The sequence below is a fragment of the Salvelinus namaycush genome, chromosome 41, assembly GCF_016432855.1.
Source record: "Salvelinus namaycush isolate Seneca chromosome 41, SaNama_1.0, whole genome shotgun sequence".
In the NCBI taxonomy this organism is placed as follows: domain Eukaryota; kingdom Metazoa; phylum Chordata; class Actinopteri; order Salmoniformes; family Salmonidae; genus Salvelinus; species Salvelinus namaycush.
Genome location: NC_052347.1, coordinates 9567241 through 9584214, shown reverse-complemented (window position 1 = coordinate 9584214; position 16974 = coordinate 9567241). Strand labels below are relative to the sequence as shown.

Below are 16974 nucleotides of genomic sequence, written 5' to 3'. Positions count from 1 at the left end.
AGGGAGAAATGTATACTGTAGCTAAGAAAGTAATACTTAGTGAATGTTGTGTATTAAGATGTTAGTAGCCCATGTGCCTCACCCTAATAATGTGTTATATTTTCTCCAAAGCGGTATTGTAAACACATCGGTCGTGGCCTGATCTCTGCCTGTTTGGCAAATTGTTTTGTACAGCTTTGACAGTGCTACTGATAGTAGTTGTGGTGCTTGGCTTGCACGTGCAAGTTCAGCACACACAACATTCTATTATATAATTGTATTATATGTCGTGTATCTTTTTTGACAGGTAAAGACCCAAACGGCTTCAATGTGCCTCACCCTAATAATTTGGTCTATTTTCACCTCTTAATTTCGCATACTGTTCAATCCAACAATCAATCAAATTTATAAAGCCCTTCTTACATCAGCTGATGTCACAAAGTGCTGTACAGAAACACAGCCTAAAACCCCAAACAGCAAGCAATTCAGGTGTAGAAGCACGGTGGCTAGGAAAAACTCCCTAGAAAGGCCGGAACCTAGGAAGAAACCAAGAGAGGAACCAGGCTATGAGGGGTGGCCAGTCCTCTTCTGTTCTAACTTGGTGGTGCACAAACAACCTATAACCTGTTTTAGAGAAATGTAATAATCTAATATTGTAAGAGCTTTCATTGTCTGTTTATATCCACCATTTATTTTTATCCCACGGTTCTGACGTGTACAGTGAGTACACTGTTTGCGGTGCAAAACTGCATATGAATTTAAATGCTTTCATGTAAAACCAAGCCTGCGCGTTAAAACGATCAGGATAAAGGGCGTCCAACAAAAACCCGAGAGACTATCCTACTAGTAGGCTTACGAGACTAAATCTCCACAAATGTATAAAAAAATACATGTTTGTACGAAATAGTAAAACCATTTAACTTACAGACATTTAGGTTCAGAGATGCGCAAGGATACTTTATTATTACAAAATTAAAAAAATACTAAATACTAATATATCAAAATAAACTACAAAATCCCACGGAGGCGAAAGGTGTTTTGGTTGAAAGAAAGTCGAGGCACGGAACTTCCAGATTGAGTGCGTGGTATATACAGAAAAACACAACCTGTTCGTTTTTCGAAGTCGATTTCACTTCCCCAACCAAATTCACTGCATTGAAAATACAAAATAGCCTATTCTATTAAGTATCTTGTTTTGTTTTTACCGTTTTTAAAAGTTATTAAAATATTTTAAATTCATGTAGGTCTAAAATACATATTTGTTCATCTCTGAATAGGTTTTCATTGTGCCTCTACCGTCTTCCTATAGCCCATTCAGTTTACCAACCCCTATCTGGAACTACTCCATATTCATCAAATATTAAATGAGGTCAGCAAAATTCATGTTACACGTATTAGATAGGCTATCCAAAGTTATGGAGAAGAACATAGTGAGCTAGTGGATGGTGCGCCCAAAGCACTATTTAGTACTTAATCCATTCTTTTCTTCATTCAATGTATTCAATCTAGATGTTGATAGTGATGAAATTATGACTTTGATGGTGAACTGTGGTGGAATAAGGACACAGAGGACATAACTTCATTCATTGCCTGTTTATTTTGTGATAACAACAGAGCGGGAACTGGAGTCCAATTTTGGACTTGCATGATGGTCTTATCTGTATTTGTCAGCCAGGGCAGCGGACAAGGCTGCAAGGAATTTATCCACAGCAATGTGCACTTCGGGAGTGAAATCCCCAGGGAAGTGAATAGCCAGGGTGACAAGGATGTTGTGGGACAGAATCTGAAAAGTATATTTTCAAAGTTAATATTGAAGGATTAAGCCATAGCAACAGACAGAGTTGATGTCGAGAGTGATCAATATAAAGAAAATAGGTTATCTGGGGGCAAACCTTGAAGTTTCCAGGGTCAACGCGCAGCTTGAAGGCGTGCAGATCGCTGAGAGCACTCAGTCCACCCACGAGGTTGTCCATTAGTCCGACAGCATTACCAATTGCACCCATGATGACGCCTCCATGCTTCTTGACTGGGGCAGAGCCGGGGCTCAGGTCTGCCCAGTGGGAGAAGTAGGTCTTAGTCTGGGGGTAAGCAGTCAGCATCCTGCAAAGGAAGGTACAGAATAGTTCCTATTATAGGCCTTTGTATTAGATGCTGAACTTCTAAGCTTTACGCATATCGTTTTTCTCCCATCGTCTGTCTACAATGTAATGAAAGTAGTTGACTTAATGTTCAAATGCACATAGGCCGCTGTCAGCAGGTTAAACACAACCATTCTCATCATTCTTTCATTAACAAGGCTTACCTTCCCAAAGCCTCAGCGCCGATGACATCTGCCTTTCCACTAATCTTGCCCCAGAAGGCCTTGACCACAGATTTGTCCTTTGCTGTCAGACTCATTTTGCTCCTTATTGATTGACGTGTGTTAAATCTACGAGAAATGAACTGAAGATGACTGCCTATACAACTAGGTCCCTTTATATTACAGTAGAGCGGCAGACACGCCCAGCTACTAGGGTACACTCCCCCTACACTGCAACCATCTTGGTCAAAATCCAAGAGTAAGATCTGGTTATCAAATATTAAGCTTTTTTTGTGGCTTATCAAATATTAAGTTAGAGTTTTTATATTAAAAACTTCAATAAGATGTCAGAGGGCTATGTTTCTAATAATATCCATCATTCATTTTGTTCTTTTGCGCAATGCATATTAATTGTAGGCCTACCAGATGCAACAATTTTACAGTTTGATTGATAAAGATTATTCTTTTTGTTGCATAAAACGTATTATTTCAGTGTAATCAAGCGTATATTTCCAATATTATATTCTAAAGTTGCAGCTGCTTTTGCCAAAATAGCCAAATATTTCATTTATAGTTAATTGGCAATTTCATTTTATATCCTAAATAACGTTAAATAATAATTTTGGCGTTTATGAAATATTAAGTTTGAATTTCCATATTAAACCCTTCAATAAGATGTCATAGGGCTATGTTTCTAATAATATCCATCATTAGGGCCTAATTAACTTTTTGTTTCTTTTTGTAGCCTACAATTTGATATTCTGAATGTAATGCATTTAAATCAATTGCACCAGATGAAAAATATGTCAACTATTTTACAATTTTTTTATAAAGATAATTATTACTATTTATTTTTTCGTTGCATAAAAGGACATCTTTCAGAGTAGCCTAATCGAGCATATATTTCCAATAAGTTAATTCAAAAGATAAAGCTTATTTTGCCAAAATATACAAATATTTCATTAATAGTTCATTGGCTATTTGAAATTGTATTGGCCTAGATTATGACGCAAACTTTGTTCTATCCTACATCATGTTAAATAATTAAAGGTAGTCTATATATTTGATTGTAGAGTTATTTAATATATATTACATTGGTAAATTATATTGTAAAAATCAGATCCACCTTCAAAGACCTGCGTTCAATTGGAAAATATTTATTCAAAGTGACGTGTTTCACATTTTTATTTCTTATTTAACCTTTATTTAACGAGGCAAGTCAGTTATATGACTACTCTGGGGTTGGAAGTTGGATATGATTCCCAATTAAAAAGGTTGATTGGACTTCGAATGATCGAAAAAAAAAAGTCAGAGGAAGACAGAGGTCATGCGAGGACATGGGTACACACCTATCTGCAAATAATACAGGACATTCCTGCTTATCATATGTAATGTCTTGAAATTAATCACTTAAAATGGGCGTGTCCGGTCTGAATACCCCGATAAAAAAAAGGCAGGCATCATTTTGTCGTAGATAAGAAACTGTGCCAAATAGTAGGCCGGAATTGGCTGGAATTATCACATGTTCCTAATTCATATTTGTTTTATTTGATTGCGTCTTTCTATTTTTTCATTTGTATAGCCTTATACACTGCAATGAAGGACATGTAATCTTCGGAAGCGTTTTGCCATAACCTTGCTTTTATTCTTGCATCAGTTGGATAAATTACAACTGTTTTAGATAGTGATCATGCGAATTTTGAAACGTTGGTAATCTAGAAAATTGTATATGCCTATTTACATATGCTTCCAGCTTTTAGGATCTAACCTACAGACTTGATTCTGTAACAATTAATAAATTAACATTTACTGTTTAACAGATAAATGATTAGAATTGATGTCATCAAGTTCGAGAGCTGAAGCGCTCACTTGGCCAATACTAATATTTACCAGAGCCAATCATATGCGCCGCCTCCAGTGGGCGGAGTGCACTCATAAATATAAGTTGCAGACAAAGTGTCTCCCTACACAAGACAATTTGTTTTATCTTGTTGCAAAACCGGAAAACAAACACTGACAACATGGTTGACTGGACAGACGCCGAGAAGAGCACCATCAGTGCTGTCTGGGGCAAAGTAGATATCAATGAGGTCGGACCACTGGCTCTGGCAAGGTAGGTCATGGCTTCAGCCTCATTCAAATATATCATCTAATATAATTTATAGTGGAGATGATCATGAGTAATTATAACACTATTATACTTGTCCTGTTATCTTATCATTACTATTAATATTGAGTTGTTATTAAGTTTGAACGGCGCATATTAGATTATTAACTAGGCATATAATTGAAATAGATTTGAAAATAATCCACATATTTCGGTGTTCTTGCAATGACAGAGTCCTGATCGTCTACCCCTGGACTCAGCGTTATTTCGGCTCTTTCGGAGATGTGTCCACTGCCGCAGCAATCATGGGCAACCCCAAAGTTGCTGCTCACGGCAAGGTCGTGTGTGGAGCTCTGGATAAAGCTGTGAAGAACATGGGCAACATCTTGGCCACATACAAGTCACTGAGCGAGACCCACGCTAACAAACTCTTCGTTGACCCCGACAATTTCAGGGTATGCCTTCTGTCTTGAGAAATAGGCTTATATTTTAGGGTTTACTGATGTAAGCCTACACACATAACAATCAGAGCAACACGTCTAATTCCAAAGGTAAAACAAAACCGTCAGTCTAATTTAACATCTTCCTCCTTTGTCTTTTGTCCACAGGTGTTGGCTGACGTCCTCACAATTGTCATTGCCGCCAAGTTCGGAGCCGCTTTCACTCCTGAAATCCAAGCAACCTGGCAGAAGTTCATGAAAGTGGTTGTCGCAGCAATGGGCAGTCGGTACTTCTAAATGCACCCCAGACAAGTTATTATGTTCTGACATCCCTGCCTGATTGAAAATAAAGACATCGACACAAACCATTGTATTTGTATTTATACAAATAGTTTTTTAAAAATATGGTGGGGGGGGGGGGGGAGTAGGAACAGTTCAACCACAAAAATCTTAACATCAATATTTTAGGCTATACCCTATTTGGAAGTGGAGTTTCCCAGAGCCTTCGTAACCTTATGACCCTTACTACAATCTACTTAGCCGAGTCGTTTCCCAGAGGCCTCATTGGTAACGTGGCATTTAATTAAAAACGCTCTTAAAAACCTTTGCACATCTACGAGTAATCCAGACCACTAATAGAGCAGCCGAAGTACATGGTTAGATGCTTTTTGCCCATCCGCGTCCCTTCAATTACAGAAGATCTCTGCTAAACATAGAATCAAGATGTTTAGTCTGTCTGTGACTGCGGATAACATCAGAACGAAGCTGACAAAAAAAAAAAAAAAATTGCCGAAGTATCTGCAATTGTTATAAACAAGTGTAGGATACAATTATGCTTCAAACGAAAACCGAGATGACTGTATTAAAACATAGCCTTTATATGCCCATGTATGTAGGCTGTTTCAATCATATTGAACTCAATTTCATGTTCAATCAATTGAGTTATATTATGCCACTAGGCTACTGTGTGTATGTACTTTTTGCCTCAATGTTTCCATGATGTGCTCGATCTGTGATTTAGTCCATTATTGGGTAAAGCATAAGAAGCCGAATCAATAGGCTATTTGCAGACATAGTCAAAGTGATTGTCTACACAACCTAGGTTTACCTGTAGTCAAGTCTGTGATTTGGTCAAATAAGCAGTCAAATCTTATTCATTGAAAATCATGAACGAGCTCTTGATCATTGTCGATTGATAATGAATAAACCAGCTGTTTACTAAAGCAACAATGGTAATAACATCGTTGTTGGTTTTATAGGCCGCTACTACATAGGCCTATTGGAATACCAACAAGCTCCTGAGATCTGCCAAGCAAACGTAGCCTTCTCTCACTGATAATGAATTGCCTTCAAATCTGAAATGTAACATGTACGATGACAACACGGTGTAACACCTTCATATTTTCATGTTAAACAAGGTTGTTTGAGTCCTGATTCTTTGAAATATTTAATACAATTATACAAAGATATGTGTGCAAACTATAGACTATGATTTGAGTCTGTCCCAGTATAGCAACAAGATAGCAAATAAGGTTGGTACGCTGCAGTCAACTGGGGGGAAAGTTCCCAAGATGGCTCCATTTCACAATAGTTCCATAAATGGCCTTGTGCGGTTATGTGGCCAGTTACAGCAGAGACATCAATCACGCGATCCTGCGTGTGTCTCCCCACAACATACAATTCATTCGTAAAGTATTCAGACCCCTTGTCTTTTTCCACATTGTGACATTAGAATTATTCTATTCTAAAATTGATTAAATTATTTTTCCTCATCAATCTACACACATTACCCCATAATGACAAAGCGAAAACGGGTTTTTGAAATGTTTGCAAATGTATTAAAAATAAAAACTGAAATACCTTATTTACATAAGTATTCAGACCCTTTGCTATGATACTCGAAATTGAGCTCAGGTGCATCCTGTTTCCATTGATCATCCTTTACCTGTGGTAAATTCAATAGATGGGACATGATTTAGAAAGGCACACATCTGTCTATATAAAGGTCCCACAGTTGACAGTTCATGTCAGAGCAAAAACCAAGCCATGAGGTCGACGGAATTGTCCGTAGAGCTCCGAGACAGGATTGTGTCAAGGCACAGATCTTGGGAAGGGTACCAAAACATTTCTGCAGCATTGAAGGTCCCCAAGAACAAAGCGGCCTCCATCATTCTTAAATGGAATAAGTTTGGAACCACCAAGACTCTTCCTAGAGCTGGCCACCTGGCCAAACTGAGCAATCGGGGGAGAAGGGCCTTGGTCGGGGAGGTGACCAAGAACCCGATGGTCACTTTCACAGAGCTCCAGAGTTCCTCTGGGGAGATGGGAGAACCTTCCAGAAGGACAACCATCTCTGCAGCACTCCACCAATCAGGCCTTTATGGTAGAGTTGCCAGACGGAAGCCACTCCTCAGTAAAAGGAACATTATAGCCCACTTGGAGTTGCCAAAAGGCACCTAAAGGACTCTGAGACCATGAGAAACACTATTATCTGATCTGATGAAACCAAGATTGAACTCTTTGGCCTGAATGCCAAGCGTCACGTCGGAAGGAAACCTGGCACCATCCCTACGGTGAAGCATGGTGGTGGCAGCATCATGCCGTGGGGATATTTTTCAGCAGCCGGAACTGGGAGACTAGTCAGGATTGAGGGAAAGATGAAAGGAGCAAAGTACAGAGAGATTATTGATGAAAACCTGCTCCAGAGTGCTCAGGACCTCAGACTGGGGCAAAGGTTCACCTTCCAACAGGAAAACCACCCTAAGCACACAGCCAAGACACAGCCCAAGTGGCGCAGCGGTCTTCAAGAGGCGTCACTTCCGGGTTGGAGCGAGTAGTCGCACTTCGCTTCGCTCCACAGGCAATATTACATTTATTACATTTCATTACAGTACAACGGTTTGATTTGTTTGATCTGAGCAATTTTTCTTAGCTAGCTACATAGCCGTCTTTGTATCAAAGATAATTGTGTAGTTTAGAGTAATTATCGAGGTTAGCTAGCCAGCTATTTTCGTCCTTCTAACGTAGTCAACACTGCTAGCTAGCCAGCTAGCCAACTTCTACCGAATAGCAGCACTGTAGAAACTATTACATTACAACGGAACGACTTGATTAGTGTAGTGTTAGCTAGCTACATAGTTGTCTTTGCTGTCCTTGTATCTAAGATAATTGTGTAGTTTAGAGTAATTATCGAGGTTAGCTAGCCAGCTATTTTCGTCCGCCGCGCCACCGTTCTCCTACCTAGTCAACAACTGCTAGCTAGCTAGTCAACTTCTACCGACTAGCAGCACTGTAACTAATACATTACAACGGAACGATTTGATTAGTGTAGTGTTAGCTAGCTACATAGTTGTCTTTGCTGTCTTTGTATCTAAGATAATTGTGTAGTTTAGAGTAATTATCAAGGTTAGCTAGCCAGCTATTTTCGTCCGCCGCGCCGCGCCACCGTTCTCCTACTAAGTCAACAACTGCTAGCTAGCTAGTCAACTTCTACCGACTAGCAGCACTGTAGAAACTAATAAATACATTACAACGGAACGATTTGATTAGTGTAGTGTTAGCTAGCTACATAGTTGTCTTTGCTGTCTTTGTATCTAAGATAATTGGGCAGTTTAGAGTAATTATCGAGGTTAGCTAGCCAGCTATTTTCGTTGCCGCGCCACCGTTCTCCTACCTAGTCAACAACTGCTAGCTAGCTAGTCAACTTCTACCGACTAGCAGCACTGTAGAAACTAATAATACATTACAACGGAACGATTTGATTAGTGTAGTGTTAGCTAGATACATAGTTGTCTTTGCTGTCTTTGTATCTAAGATAATTGTGTAGTTTAGAGTAATTATCGAGGTTATCGAGGTTACCTAGCCAGTTATCGAGGTTACCTAGCCAGCTACACTTTCAAACAAAGTCAACAACGCAGCCACTGCTAGCTAGCCTACTTCACCTGCCAGCAGTACTGTATCATTTTAATCATTTTAGTCAATAAGATTTTTGCAACGTAAGCTTAACTTTCTGAACATTCGAGACGTGTTGTCCACTTGTCATTCCAATCTCCTTTGCATTAGCGTAGCCTCTTCTGTAGCCTGTCAACTATGTGTCTGTCTATCCCTGTTCTCTCCTCTCTGCACAGACCATACAAACGCTTCACACCGCGTGGCCGCTGCCACTCTAACCTGGTGGTCCCAGCGCGCACGACCCACGTGGAGTTCCAGGTCTCCGGCAGCCTCTGGAACTGCTGATCTGCGGCCAACAAGGCAGAGTTCATCTCAGCCTATGCTTCCCTCCAGTCCCTCGACTTCTTGGCACTGACGGAAACATGGATTACCACAGATAACACTGCTACTCCTACTGCTCTCTCCTCGTCTGCCCACGTGTTCTCGCACACCCCGAGAGCTTCTGGTCAGCGGGGTGGTGGCACTGGGATCCTCATCTCTCCCAAGTGGACATTCTCTCTTTCTCCCCTGACCCATCTGTCTATCGCCTCCTTTGAATTCCATGCTGTCACAGTTACCAGCCCTTTCAAGCTTAACATCCTTATCATTTATCGCCCTCCAGGTTCCCTTGGAGAGTTCATCAATGAGCTTGACGCCTTGATAAGTTCCTTTCCTGAGGATGGCTCACCTCTCACAGTTCTGGGTGACTTCAACCTCCCCACGTCTACCTTTGACTCATTCCTCTCTGCCTCCTTCTTTCCACTCCTCTCCTCTTTTGACCTCACCCTCTCACCTTCCCCCCCTACTCACAAGGCAGGCAATACGCTTGACCTCATCTTTACTAGATGCTGTTCTTCCACTAATCTCATTGCAACTCCCCTCCAAGTCTCCGACCACTACCTTGTATCCTTTTCCCTCTCGCTCTCATCCAACACTTCCCACTCTGCCCCTACTCGGATGGTATCGCGCCGTCCCAACCTTCACTCTCTCTCCCCCGCTACTCTCTCCTCTTCCATCCTATCATCTCTTCCCTCTGCTCAAACCTTCTCCAACCTATCTCCTGATTCTGCCTCCTCAACCCACCTCTCCTCCCTTTCTGCATCCTTTGACTCTCTATGTCCCCTATCCTCCAGGCCGGCTCGGTCCTCCCCTCCTGCTCCGTGGCTCGACGACTCATTGCGAGCTCACAGAACAGGGCTCCGGGCAGCCGAGCGGAAATGGAGGAAAACTCGCCTCCCTGCGGACCTGGCATCCTTTCACTCCCTCCTCTCTACATTTTCCTCTTCTGTCTCTGCTGCTAAAGCCACTTTCTACCACTCTAAATTCCAAGCATCTGCCTCTAACCCTAGGAAGCTCTTTGCCACCTTCTCCTCCCTCCTGAATCCTCCTCCCCCCCCCCCCCCTCCTCCCTCTCTGCGGATGACTTCGTCAACCATTTTGAAAAGAAGGTCGACGACATCCGATCCTCGTTTGCTAAGTCAAACGACACCGCTGGTTCTGCTCACACTGCCCTACCCTGTGCTTTGACCTCTTTCTCCCCTCTCTCTCTAGATGAAATCTCACGTCTTGTGACGGCCGGCCGCCCAACAACCTGCCCGCTTGACCCTATCCCCTCCTCTCTTCTCCAGACCATTTCCGGAGACCTCCTCCCTTACCTCACCTCGCTCATCAACTCATCCTTGACCGCTGGCTACGTCCCTTCCGTCTTCAAGAGAGCGAGAGTTGCACCCCTTCTGAAAAAACCTACACTCGATCCCTCCGATGTCAACAACTACAGACCAGTATCCCTTCTTTCTTTTCTCTCAAACTCTTGAATGTGCCGTCCTTGGCCAGCTCTCCTGCTATCTCTCTCAGAATGACCTTCTTGATCCAAATCAGTCAGGTTTCAAGACTAGTCATTCAACTGAGACTGCTCTTCTCTGTGTCACGGAGGCGCTCCGCACTGCTAAAGCTAACTCTCTCTCCTCTGCTCTCATCCTTCTAGACCTATCGGCTGCCTTTGATACTGTGAACCATCAGATCCTCCTCTCCACCCTCTCCGAGTTGGGCATCTCCGGCGCGGCCCACGCTTGGATTGCGTCCTACCTGACAGGTCGCTCCTACCAGGTGGCGTGGCGAGAATCTGTCTCCGCACCACGTGCTCTCACCACTGGTGTCCCCCAGGGCTCTGTTCTAGGCCCTCTCCTATTCTCGCTATACACCAAGTCACTTGGCTCTGTCATATCCTCACATGGTCTCTCCTATCATTGCTATGCAGACGACACACAATTAATCTTCTCCTTTCCCCCTTCTGATAACCAGGTGGCGAATCGCATCTCTGCATGTCTGGCAGACATATCAGTGTGGATGACGGATCACCACCTCAAGCTGAACCTCGGCAAGACGGAGCTGCTCTTCCTCCCGGGGAAGGACTGCCCGTTCCATGATCTCGCCATCACGGTTGACAACTCCATTGTGTCCTCCTCCCAGAGTGCTAAGAACCTTGGCGTGATCCTGGACAACAGCCTGTCGTTCTCAACTAACATCAAGGCGGTGACCCGTTCCTGTAGGTTCATGCTCTACAACATTCGCAGAGTACGACCCTGCCTCACACAGGAAGCGGCGCAGGTCCTAATCCAGGCACTTGTCATCTCCCGTCTGGATTACTGCAACTCGCTGTTGGCTGGGCTCCCTGCCTGTGCCATTAAACCCCTACAACTCATCCAGAACGCCGCAGCCCGTCTGGTGTTCAACCTTCCCAAGTTCTCTCACGTCACCCCGCTCCTCCGCTCTCTCCACTGGCTTCCAGTTGAAGCTCGCATCCGCTACAAGACCATGGTGCTTGCCTACGGAGCTGTGAGGGGAACGGCACCTCCGTACCTTCAGGCTCTGATCAGGCCCTACACCCAAACAAGGGCACTGCGTTCATCCACCTCTGGCCTGCTCGCCTCCCTACCTCTGAGGAAGTACAGTTCCCGCTCAGCCCAGTCAAAACTGTTCGCTGCTCTGGCACCCCAATGGTGGAACAAACTCCCTCACGACGCCAGGTCAGCGGAGTCAATCACCACCTTCCGGAGACACCTGAAACCCCACCTCTTTAAGGAATACCTAGGATAGGATAAAGTAATCCTTCTAACCCCCCCCCCCCCCCCCCTTAAAAGATTTAGATGCACTATTGTAAAGTGGTTGTTCCACTGGATATCATAAGGTGAATGCACCAATTTGTAAGTCGCTCTGGATAAGAGCGTCTGCTAAATGACTTAAATGTAAATGTAAATGTCACTACAGACACCCTGGTTCGAATCCAGGCTATATCACAACAGGCCATGATTGGGAATCCCATAGGCCGGCATACAATTGGCCCAGCGTCATCTGGGTTTGGCCAGTGTAGGCCGTCATTGTGAATAAGAATTTGTTCTTAACTGACTTGCCTAGTTAAACAAAGGTTAAATAAAAATAATAAAACGCAGGAGTGGCTTCGGGACAAGTCTCTGAATGTCCTTGAGCGGCCCAGCCAGAGCCCGGACTTGAACCCGGTCGAACATCTCTGGAGAGACCTGAAAATAGCTGTGCAGCGACGCTCCCCATCGAACCTGAAAAGAGCTTGAGGGGATCTGCAGAGAAGAATTGGAGAAACTCCCCAAATACAGGTGTGCCAAGCTTGTAGCGACATTTGCAAGAAGACTCAAGGCTGTAATCGCTGCCAAAGGTGCTTCAACAAAGTACTGAGTAAAGGGTCTGAATACTTATGTAAATGTGATATTTCCGGGTTATTAAAAAATGTAACGTATTTATTGTTTCCTTTTTTTCCAGAAACAAACAAATAAAACAAAAATAAAACAAAAATATAACATTGTACAGCATAAAAACATTGATCATGACATCAAGACATATCCTCCAACATAGCACATATACACAGTCAAATAGTATTTCACAGTTTACAATATAGAACTAAATGGGTTCACAAGCATAAGTAATCACCTCCCAGTCTTAGAAGCATGACAAAAAAACACATCCAGCTTCTAGAATTTTTGTTTCTTCCAGTGATCCTAGCAAGCATTTGATCATAAGATGCTACCTCCAACATTGATTCTATCCACTGTTTCAGAGTAGGAGTCAGCTGTTCTTTCGCCCAAGAGACATTTTCTAAAATGGCGCCAGAAGAAATGGCAGCACTTTTACGGGAACGTAACCAATTGTGCTATTCTGTTTTTTTTCTCACATTATTTGTAACTTATTTTGTACATAATGTTTCTGCCACTGTATCTTACGGCAAAAAAGAGCTTCTGGATATCAGGACAGCGATCACTCACCTCGGATTAGACAAAGATTTTTTCTTCAACAAGCAGGACTCACAGGATGTACTTCAGACACCCGACAAGGCCAAAATCCCCGTCATTGGCAAGAGAAAGAGACACAGGTACAGAGGACAGAGCGGGGTGCCTCAAAAGGATCCACCGACGGCGAGTGGAAAACCTGCCTTTACGTCCGTATTACTTGCCAACGTTCAATCATTGGACAATAAATTAGACGAGGTACGATCACGAATATCTTACCAACGGGACATCAAAAACTGTAATATATTATGTTTCACCAAATCGTGGCTGAATGACGACATGGATATTCAGCTTGCGGGATATACGCTGCACCGGCTAGATAGAACAGCACAGTAAGACAAGGGGGGAGGTCTGTGCATATTTGTAAACAACAGCTTGTGCACGAAATCTAAGGAAGTCTAGGTTTTGCCTGCCTGAAGTAGAGTATCTCATGATAAGCTGTAGACCACACTATTTGCCAAGAGAGTTTTCATCTATATTTTTGTGGCTGTTTATTTACCACCAAAGACAGATGCTGGCACTAAGATCGAACTCAGTCAGCTGTATAAGGAAATAAGCAAACAGGAAACCGCTCACCCAGAGACGGCGCTCCTAGTGGCCGGGGACATTAATGCAGGGAAACTTAAATCAGTTTTACCTCATTTCGATCAGCATGTTAAATGCGCAACCAGAGGGGAAAAAATTCTAGATCACCTGTACTCCACACACAGAGAAGCATACAAAGCTCTCCCTCACCCTCCATTTGGCAAATCTGACCACTATTCTATCCTTCTGATTACTGCTTACAAGCAAAACTTTAAGCAGGAAGCACCAGTGACTCGGTCAATAAAAAAGTGATCAGATGAAGCAGTTGATAAACTACAGGACTGTTTTGCTAGCACAGACTGGAATATGTTCCGGAATTCTTCCGATGGCATTGAGGAGTACACCACATCAGTCACTTGCTTCATCAATAAGTGCATCAAGGACGTCGTTCCCACAGTGACTGTACGTACATACCCCAACCAGAAGCCATGGATTACAGGCAACACTCGCACTGAGCTAAAGGGTAGAGGTTAGAGTCCCGCTTTCAAGGTGCGGGACTCTAACCTAGAAGCTTATAAGAAATCCTGCTCTGCCCTCCGACGAACCATCAAACATGCAAAGCATCAATACAGGACTAACATTGAATCGGACTACACCGGCTCCGACGCTCGTCTTATGTGGCAGAGCCTGCAAACTATTACAGATTACAAAGGGAAGCACAGCCGCGAGCTGCCCAGTGACACGAGCCTACCAGACGTGCTAAATAACTTCTGTGCTCGCTTCGAGGCCAGCAACACTGAGACATGCATGAGAGCATCAGCTGTTCCGGATGACTTTGTGATCATGCCGATGTTAGAAAGACCTTTAAACAGGTCAACATTCACAAGGCCGCGGGGCCAGACGGATTACCAGGACGTGTACTCCGAGCATGTGCTGACCAACTGGCAGGTGTCTTCACTGACATTTTCAACATGTCCCTGATTGAGTCTGTAATACCAACATGTTTCAAGCAGACCACCATAGTCCCTGTGCCCAAGAACACTAAGATAACCTGCCTAAATGACTACAGACCCGCAGCACTCACGTGCGTAGCCATGAAGTGCTTTGAAAGGCGGGTAATGGCTCACATCCGTGGCCTCAAACTGCTCTTAAATGCAAGTAAAACTAAATGCATGCTCTTCAATCGATCGCTGCCCGCACCTGCCTGCCCGTCCAGCATCACTACTCTGGACGGTTCTGACTTAGAATATGTGGACAACTACAAATACCTAGGTGTCTGGTTAGACTGTAAACTCTCCTTCCAGACTCACATTAAACATCTCCAATCCAAAATGAAATCTAGAATCGGCATTTATATTTCGCAACAAAGCATCCTTCACTCATGCTGCCAAACATACCCTTGTAAAACTGACCATCCTACCAATCCTCAACTTCGGCGATGTCATTTACAAAATAGCCTCCAACACTCTACTCAACAAATTGGATGTAGTCTATCACAGTGCCATCCGTTTTGTCACCAAAGCCCCATATACTACCCACCACTGCGACCTGTATACTCCTGTTGGGTGGCCCTCGCTTCATACTCGTAGCCAAACCCACTGGCTCCAGGTCATCTACAAGTCTCTGCTAGGTAAAGCCCCGCCTTATCTCAGCTCACTGGTCACCATAGCAGCGCCCACCCATAGCACGCACTCCCGCAGGTATATCTCACTGGTCACCCCCAAAGCCAATTCTTCCTTTGGCCGCCTCTCCTTCTAGTTCTCTGCTGCCAATGACTGGAACAAACTGCAAAAATCTCTGAAGCTGGAGACTCTTACCTCCCTCACTAGCTTTAAGCACCAGCTGTCAGAGCAGCTCACAGATCACTGCACCTGTACATAGCTCATCTGTAAATAGCCCATCCAATCTACCTCATCCCCATACTGTATTTATTTATTTATTTTGCTCCTTTGCACCCCAGTATCTCAACTTGCACATTCATCTCCTGCAAATCCTACCATTCCAGTGTTTAATTGCTATATTGTAATTACATTGCCACCATGGCCTATTTATTGCCTTACCTCTCTTATCCTACCTCATTTGCACATGCTGTATATAGATTTTTCTACTGTATAATTAATTGTATGTCTGTTTATTCCATGTGTACCGCTATGTTGTTGTATGTGTCGAACTGCTTTGCTTTATCTTGGCCAGGTCGCAGTTCCAAATGAGAACTTGTTCTCAACTAGCCTACCTGGTTAAATAAAGGTTAAATAAATAAATAAACATTAACACCATTATCCCAGAAACCCTAGACCCACTCCAATTTGCATTCCGCCCAAACAGATCCACAGATGATGCAATCTCTATTGCACTCCACACTGCCATTTCACACCTGGACAAAAGGAAAACCTACGTGAGTATGCTATTAATTGACTACAGCTCAGTGTTCAACACCATAGTGCCCTCAAAGCTCATCAATAAGCTAAGGATCCTGGGACTAAACACCTCCCTTTCCAACTGGATCCTGGACTTCCTGACGGGCCGCCCCCAGGTGGTGAGGGTAGGTAGGAACACATCCGCCACTCTGATCCTCAACACTGTAGCCCCACAGGGGTGCGTGCTCAGTCCCCTCCTGTACTCCCTGTTCACCCACAACGGGGTGGCCAGGAACAACTCCAACACCATCATTAAGTTTGCAGACGACACAACAGTGGTAGGCCTGATCACCGATCTTCAATAGATTTATTTCTTCTTTACCCTAATTGTCATCTGACCCTTTTTGTTGAAGATTAGCCTATAGGGAGGAGGTCAGAGACCTGGCCGGGTGGTGCCAGAATAACAAACTATCCCTATTCTCATTGATGAGAATGGCGGTGTTCGCCTTAGCAATCTCACTAGAATAAAGACCTCCTCCATTCCTGACATTATTGAAAGAGATCGTGATACCTCACATCTCAAAATAGGGCTACTTAATGTTAGATCCCTCACTTCCAAGGCAGTTAAAGTCAATGAACTGATCATAATCTTGATGTGATTGGCCTGACTGAAACATTGCTTAAGCCTGATGAATTTACTGTGTTAAATGAGGCCTCACCTCCTGGTTACACTAGTGACCATATTCCCCGTGCATCTCGCAAAGGTGAAGGTGTTGCTAACAATTTACGATAGCAAATTTCAATTTACCAAAAAAAAACGACGTTTCTGTCTTTTGAGCTTCTAGTCATGAAATCTATGCAGCCTGCCCAATCACTTTTTATAGCTACTGTTTACAGGCCTCCTGGGCCATATACAGCGTTCCTCACTGAGTTCCCTGAATTCCTATCGGACCTTGTAGTCATAGCAGATAATATTCAAATTTTTGGTGACTTTAATATTCAAATGGAAAAGTCCACAGAC

General features: G+C 43.4%; 2 protein-coding genes across 2 annotated transcripts; one reads left to right on the top strand and one right to left on the bottom strand.

The window, feature by feature from the left end:
* Window positions 1-1557: 1557 nt before the first annotated feature.
* LOC120034130 (hemoglobin subunit alpha-like) lies at window positions 1558-2442 on the bottom strand. Its single transcript, XM_038980573.1, has 3 exons — window positions 2282-2442; window positions 1872-2079; window positions 1558-1762 (listed from the first exon to the last, which is right to left on the bottom strand). Exons 1-3 carry the CDS (start codon window positions 2374-2376, stop codon window positions 1634-1636), a joined length of 432 nt encoding a protein of 143 aa, XP_038836501.1. The 5' UTR covers window positions 2377-2442; the 3' UTR covers window positions 1558-1633.
* A 1792-nt stretch (window positions 2443-4234) lies between these two features.
* Window positions 4235-5190, top strand: LOC120034464 (hemoglobin subunit beta-1-like). The gene is made up of 3 exons (XM_038981037.1): window positions 4235-4391; window positions 4618-4840; window positions 4994-5190. Exons 1-3 carry the CDS (start codon window positions 4300-4302, stop codon window positions 5120-5122), a joined length of 444 nt encoding a protein of 147 aa, XP_038836965.1. The 5' UTR covers window positions 4235-4299; the 3' UTR covers window positions 5123-5190.
* The last annotated feature ends 11784 nt before the right edge of the window (window positions 5191-16974 follow it).